The 7,699-nt window shown below is 36.5% G+C and overlaps 1 protein-coding gene across 1 annotated transcript; it reads right to left on the bottom strand.

Annotated features, from left to right (window-relative positions):
• Nucleotides 1–317: 317 nt before the first annotated feature.
• Nucleotides 318–1,667, bottom strand: LOC134210194 (uncharacterized). The gene has a single exon (XM_062686221.1). It carries the CDS (start codon nt 1,665–1,667, stop codon nt 318–320), a length of 1,350 nt encoding a protein of 449 aa, XP_062542205.1.
• Between the last annotated feature and the right edge of the window lie 6,032 nt (nt 1,668–7,699).

The raw sequence follows: 7,699 nt of genomic DNA, 5'->3' as shown, positions 1-7,699 counted from the left end.
TAGAGTTCAAATTATATTGATTTGATTACCTCCTACACTTCTTCTGCAACGTCACTTGTGCGCCAAATACTTCGTTTCTGTGTGTTTTGTTATGACGGTGCATACTATTGTGCGTCTATATATGTGTTGCCCTACGTGTTGTGTGCTGTATCGTTTTGATTGTATGCAATACACCGGCATACGTGCCGTTGAGATTGTCAGTGTCAGTGCGCTTGTTAACAGTATGTTGAGTGTTTAGGATGTGACATGACTCTAATATTGCTAAATTTTGTTTTTTGTTGGTTGAATCTAATACTTGCACATTTTCTAATAGAAAATCATGGTTGTTCATAATGCTGTGATCGATTAATGCAGTTTTTCCTCAATCTCGCCATTTCATAGTCCGTCTCGTCCTTCCCTTCTTCTCGCAGCTCTCGTAATTTGTTGATCGTTGATCGATGACCCGATATTCGATCCTTTAGTCGGCATGATGTCATACCTACATAGCTTGATTCATAGTCCCCGCATGGTATTTTGTATATCACGTTCGATCGTTGGTTGATCTCCAATTTATCCTTCACTCCTGGTATGATTGATTTTACTGTTCTCCGTTGTTTTGGGCAAATTACCACTTCCGGATAATCCGTTTTTAATGTTTTCTGGATCTTAGTGGTGAGAGCTCCAATGTTGACCATCGAGCGGTACTGCTTTTCATTTTCCGGTTCTACAGTTTTATGCGATCCTTGAGTGGATGGATGTTCACGTTGTCTATTGATAAGACGATTGATTAACGATTTTGGGTAATCATTTTGTCTCAATTGTGTGTAGATGATTCTTTTAATTGTATCCTCATCGACGTTTGTGGAGAATGTTGAGACACGTTTTATGAGATTTTTGGCAACATTGACTTTCAAACTCATGTTGTGTGCCGAGTGGTAGTTCAAAAACCTTCCCGACGCTATCGATTTGCTGTACCATTCTGTTTTTATTGATTGGTCGGGTTTTCTGACCAACAGTAAGTCCAGATACGGTATTCGTCCATCCCTTTCAACCTCTACCGTGAATTGAATTTTCTCATGATAATGGTTGAACGCATTTTTTACTGTTTCAATCTCCTCATTAGGAATCGCTAGTATCAGGTCATCAACATATTTCTTTACCACTGGGATAGGAAACGTTATGTTTCTGGTTACTCCATCCATCAGGGTTTCCATCACAAGATCTGCAATCACCGGTGAGAGTGGGTTTCCCATCGCTGTACCGAACACTTGTTGATAGAACTGTCCCTTAAACTGGAAGTAACTACAATTTATACAAAATTCAGTCATTTCCAAGAACAAATCCAAGTTTATGTTCGTATGTTTTTGTATTTCTTCCCAGTGCATTATGATGTCATGCAATACCAATTCCTTAGGTATGCACGTGAACAACGATACGACATCCAAAGAGATCAAAATATAATCTGGTGGTAGCTGGACGTTGTTGATGTACTCGCAGAAAGAGAACGAGTCTTCTATGTTAAAGTTGCTGTTGAGCGATTTTTGGATAATCGCTCCGACATATTTTGATAATTTGTATGACGGTGACGTCATACAAGCTACGACTGGTCTCAGTGGCAATCCTTCTTTGTGTGCTTTTGGTGCACCGTATATGCGTGGTGCCGTTGCTGTATAAGTTTTCAAACTCATTTCTGTTTTCCTGTCCACCAAATTAACAATAATAATAATATCCGTGGGATGCGCTGACTCTAGCAACACTTTGACGCTATCTGCATGTAGGCATTAGCTTACAGTGGCTAAACGTCCCGGATTATGTGGAACAGTCTACTTGTCTCGCATTTCCTGGTGCCCCGGAAACGTTCCGAATTCCATGATGAATCCGTAAAGCCGTTATTTCTGCAGCTCAGCAAAATAAAGAACAAATTTCCGTAAAAAATACGGTTATTTGCTGATTTTAGCAATAAAATGAAAGCTAGGGCATGATATAACAACTCAATTGAGACTGCCTTGTTACTATTCAGTCGGTAGCTCTGAAGAGGTGATCGCCAGTGTAACCTAATTAATTTGGCACAGAATCTTCCAAATACAGGTCGGACTCGATTATCCGGAGTATCGGTGTTATTTTCACTCCGGATAATCAAATCCTCCGGATAATCGAATCACCATAAAAGAACAAATCTGCATTTATAAAACCTATGTTTTATTTTACTTGCAGTGGTGTAGTCTAAAATTATTTAGAAAAAAAACCCTGAATAATCCACCACCATCGGTGACTTTCTGGAGTATTATGGAAAAATTGTATTTTTGCCATAACTTTTAAGTCCATAGTCCGATCCAGCCAATTTTCAATATGAAATGACAAGACAGGATTTTTATTTGAATGCAACTTGTTGGTTGAGAATACGTGCAAGAAATGGCTGGACTATTTATGCGCTTTTTGTACAAAAAATAGTATTTTGGCCATTACTCATTTTATGACAACTCGAACGCAGACCTTTACGATTATTGCTAAATATTAATTGTTAAAAGCTAGGATAGGATGTGACAACTCAATTGAGACTGCCTTGTTGTTTTTTAGTCGGTTGCTCTGACGAGGTGGTCGCCAGTGCAGCCAAATAATTTTGGTACAAAATCTTCCAAATATCATTTATCAAAACTTGACGTTTATCTTTTTGTTCCATCCATCATTTATGTAAGAGAAGCAAAAGACTAACAGAGAGAAGTTGTCGCTTATGAAAATATGACTTCAAGATCGAAAAGTGAATTATAATGCTTAATATCAAAAGTTTTAAACTTTTAGAATCCTTGAGAATAATTTATATGGCGTTCGCAGTTCGATATAAATTTATTTTTTACCAAAAAAACTGGATCTTAAACATTTACGTATTTTGCCTAATGTCAACATTACAAACCTGCAACACGGCCAAACTAACAATATGCTGCCCTACGAAAAACGCGCCGCCACCAATCAAAGTAATCGATTGTCATTTTCAATCAATCAGCAACCGGTACGATTGTCACAGCAAATCGGTACGATTTTTACTGACTACTTGGCACATCCTATCCTAGGTTAAAAGCAGCAGCACGTCAAAACTAACAACAAACTGCCCTACGGAAAACGCACCGCACCGGCACGATTGTGACAGAAAATCGGTACGATTTTGAAGCATTTGAATAATCTGGATCTGAAGGATCTAGAAAATGTGAGAAAATTAAAGATTTTCATAATATACGGAAAGGGGCTACAAAGCAAGACCATGCGGAGGGTGGCTGGGCTCGATTCCCGGTGCCGGTCTGGCGTTTTGGCTGAACCCCGACCATATACGGAATCAAAAATATCTGAAGGTAGAAGTTTAGGTCATGGCAATGATCTCAACCGTAAAGATACCCGATTAGGAGAGCATAACAAAAACTTGTTGTAACTTGTTGTAACAAGATTTTATCATAATAGGATTTAAAAAAAAAGCTTAACACCGAATTGTCCAACAGAAGGCAATTAAAAAAGATGTAGCAAAGTCTTTACCCGACTAGAAGGTCATATCAAAATTATATCATCCTATGTTATTATGTTATACTAAATTTTTATAACAAAATGTGTTAGAAACATGTTGCAGGATGTTGTTAAAATATCTAAAATTCTATCAAAAACTGCACGACTGGAAACAAAAAACTATCAAATTTTGTTACAATGTTATCATAAAAAAAAAAATTTGTTAGAAATTTATAACAGAATCAGATACAAAATATATTGTTTCTGTGCAGTTGGAATTTTTACAGGTCGTGATAGGGCTACAGATTGCGATCAACAATCATAATTTTTTGTTTTTGTCTGAACAAGAATATTTTTCGAGAACATGAAATTACCAACATTACAAATAAGGCAACCGTCTCAAATTATATCAGCGTTGTGATATCTATGGCTGGGAGACTTTGCTACATCTATTTTAATTGCCTACTGTTGGGCAATTCGGTGTTGAACATTTTTCAAATCATATTATGATATAATCCTGTTACAACATTTGAAAGATAATGGCTACTGAGAACTAAATTGTATCAAAATAAGTTATAAATATCACAATATGTTAAAATTGTGATAAATTTTTGTTATGCTCTTCTAGTCGAGCCATGTAGATACCTCAACGATAATATAATTTGAAAAGGTTGTTTCATTTGCAATGTTGTTAGTTTCACGTCTTGAAAAATATTCTTGTTCAGGCAAAAACAAATATTTGTTGAAAAAATTGTTGATCACCATCTGGAGACTTATCACGACCTGTAAAAAATTACAACTGCACAGTAAACAATGCATTTTGTATCTGATTCTGTTATAAATTTCTAACAAAATATGTTATTTTTATGATAAAATTGTAACAAAATTTGATTGTTTTTTGTTTTAGGTAGTGTAATTTTTGATAGATATTTAGATATTTTTACAACATCCTGCACCATGTTTCTAACAAATTTTGTTATAAAAAAGTAGTATAACATAATAACATATGTTGATATAATTTTGATATGACCTTCTAGTCGGGTATGAATCAGTCCCAGAATCCGAAATAAATGAGATATCAGAGAATGCCTCAAATCTGGAGCATTGTTATATCTGCAAATATTTAATAATCTACTAAATCAGGAAAATTTCTGAATCGTCACCATCTCCATTTCATTGCTTTCGGACAATGGTTGTTCCAACTGAATACTTTCAAAAGACAAGGGAAAACGGACAATACTCAGTAGTCCAGTGAGGATTATTTCGCTTATCAAAGAGCTTCCACAACTAGAAGAGCACAAATCGAACAAACGTCTCATAATACATTACATACGTCATACACAACTCAGTTAATTTAAATAAAAATATAGCATACCAAAGCGATGAGATCTACAAATTATTTATGCTTCACTAAACAATATTATTTTAATTAACAAATGGAAAGCTAAATGCGTTTCTGTTGAAGATACAGAATTGTATTACGTACCGCCATCGGGGGTGACAATGAGTCATCGCTCTCACCGGCAGCCTGGTCTCTGGAGGTCGTAGAGCAAAACCGTCTCTTATATTTTAGTCTTTTTGTCCTCAGATACATTCAATCCATTCTACAAGCATTCTAAGTAGTTGAAACAGTGACCCATTCTCACCCCTATTTGACCCATTGTCACCCCCGACGACGGTAGTGAGTTTTAGTGAAAGAATTTATATGTATGAAATGTTGAACAGAATTTGAATGGCTTTATTCAGCGGCGCAGCCGAATTTTTTTTTATGATATGGAAATTGGAATTATTAAAAATAATTTCGAAATTCCGCGAAATTCCGTTCAATTTCGTTAAAAGAATGATTTTTCTGCCGAAATTTTTGAAATTTAACGATACGAAACGAAATCAGAAAATCAGATTTCGCCATACTAAAATTCCGCGGAATTCCGCGAAATTTCGTTTCAAACGCCCTAAAACGAAATTTTTCGAAATACCGCATATGCTTAAATTGTACCCACATAATTTCATACCTTTTGTACCTGTACTCCATATTTAAAGTTAGAAATCAATGTTTTTCTTCAGTCGATAACAAAACACTGAAGAACTTTTCAAGTTGAAAACGAAATACGTTTGAACTTAAAATTTGTTTAGACCCTCCTACAACTGTCAAATCGTTATGATTCAAATGTTCTACTCCAATCCTTTATTTAGGGTATAAAATCGTTGGATGTAAACACGGTGACCCCTTCCAGTTTCACAGTAGCCGGACAACTAGTGGAGAATGTTGATATCTTGGTAGCCAAATGGCGTCAGAATGCGGTACCAAGATCAACATAGGCGTACGGACCAAGCAAGCAAGGGCTGCCTTTGCGAGTTTAAGAAATATCTAACAAATACAAACAGGTAGATAAGTGAACGCACCAAAATAATAATTTTCAACTCTAACGTGAATCTGTGCCGTTATACTCCTAACTGGATCTCAAACAACGAGCTCCATCGTCATTGTCACCAGAGGCCGATAGCAACAGAAATTCGGGATCGGAAGTGGGGCTGGGACAGTCACACTCTACGTAGGGGCGGAAACGAAATCTGTAAACAAGCATTAAACTAGAACCTATCATGAAATCGCAGCAGAGGCAGACTCAGAGGCTCATGGCAGCGAAGACTCAATAAAGAAATAGAAGAAGTCGTCCGAAATCTAACCTGGCAACAGGTTAAAGCGATAGCTGGACAACGCTCAGGATGGAGATCTTTCAAGTCGGCCCTTTGCCCCACCGAAGGTGTACAGGGTGCATAAACAAAACAAAATATAAACGAAACCAGCAGATAACTTATTCGTTTTGAGTTGATTTACCATTATTAAGCTATAATAATAGCACCAATCTATTTATTTTTCCATTGTCACATTAAAATAAAATCCTTAATTCAACTCTCTACACTTACCAGTTTACTTCGTTTATATAGATACCAAAAACGGATATGTATATTTGGGATGTATATTTGAATTCATAAAGATTTGACAGTTGTACAAAGACTTTAACAAATTTTAAGTTTTTCCCATAACAATTTCCATAAAACTTTTTTTTGCGACTCTTCTAAAACACCACCAAATTGCTTTACTCTCTGTCAGGATCCTTTATTTAACTATCAAAAAGCTGTTAATACACATATGGGAATTGACATTTTCAAATATTGTGAAATTGAAAGTAAAATGTGTACTACCTTTGTGTTCATTCTTTATGAACCATTTTTACCTTAAAAAGAACTCACTAATATAAAATACATTACCTTTATTGCTTACATTCATGTGGCGGTACGTGAGAGAGTGATGGATGATCAGTGAGGTCGTTGGTCGATCCAGACCAAATCAGACCAATTCAATAATTTATTCTAATTATTAATAGCTACGGAGCGTCGCTTTCGCCGGCATCACATCACCCAACGAGAGCATAGCTACCCAGAACTAGTTGTTAATTGAGCACTACCAATATGATAACCATATATGCATGTACGTACATATAAAGTGTCCAACACGTGCCTAGGAAAATCAAGAAAATTGTTCATCAAACCCTGCCACTTTAAACATATCCAGCTATGCAGTCGCTCATTTCACCGCTGAGCAATGAGAGGCTTCAAAAAAATGTAACACAATCATCAGCCAACCATCCGGCTCGAACTTGAGGACGGTCGTTCGAATTAGTGGGAAATTTGTTTGTGAAAATTTGTCATGCTTCAATACATTAATATTTACCTGCTACAGCGAGAAGAGCTATTATGGTATTAATTACGAGTATTTCCTCAGCTTTAGTGGCTGTCGATGGCGCCAAGGGAAGCCACGTTATGGCTGTTGATTACTTCTCGCACGCATTGGGCCGACTGTCGTTCTAGTGTTGGGGAGGCATGAAAATCACTTATATATAGGTGCGTTACGAAACAGCATGGTTCAATTGTATTGTCGTTTAAGACATTTCCGGTGTAGTTACAGAAAGTGGAGTAATCGATACAGTATACGTGTATTGATTTGTCTATATGATTAGGCCTACTGACCGTAACCTCGAGAATAATTATTACAAGTACGATTAGAGCTGGTGGTATATATTTTTATTATAGCCGCCGCAATTATAATTGAAGTAACCTTCCCAGAAATATATACAGCCACCCACCCAAATAAAATTTGAAATAACTAATTTCGAGGTCATAATCATCAACGACATCGTCAATAGACTTATGGATTCGTTCGCAGTCGGCT

The sequence above is a fragment of the Armigeres subalbatus genome, chromosome 2 (genome assembly GCF_024139115.2).
Source record: "Armigeres subalbatus isolate Guangzhou_Male chromosome 2, GZ_Asu_2, whole genome shotgun sequence".
NCBI classification, from domain to species: domain Eukaryota; kingdom Metazoa; phylum Arthropoda; class Insecta; order Diptera; family Culicidae; genus Armigeres; species Armigeres subalbatus.
Note: the sequence above shows the minus strand (reverse complement) of the source record. Positions and strands in the feature narration are given on the sequence as shown.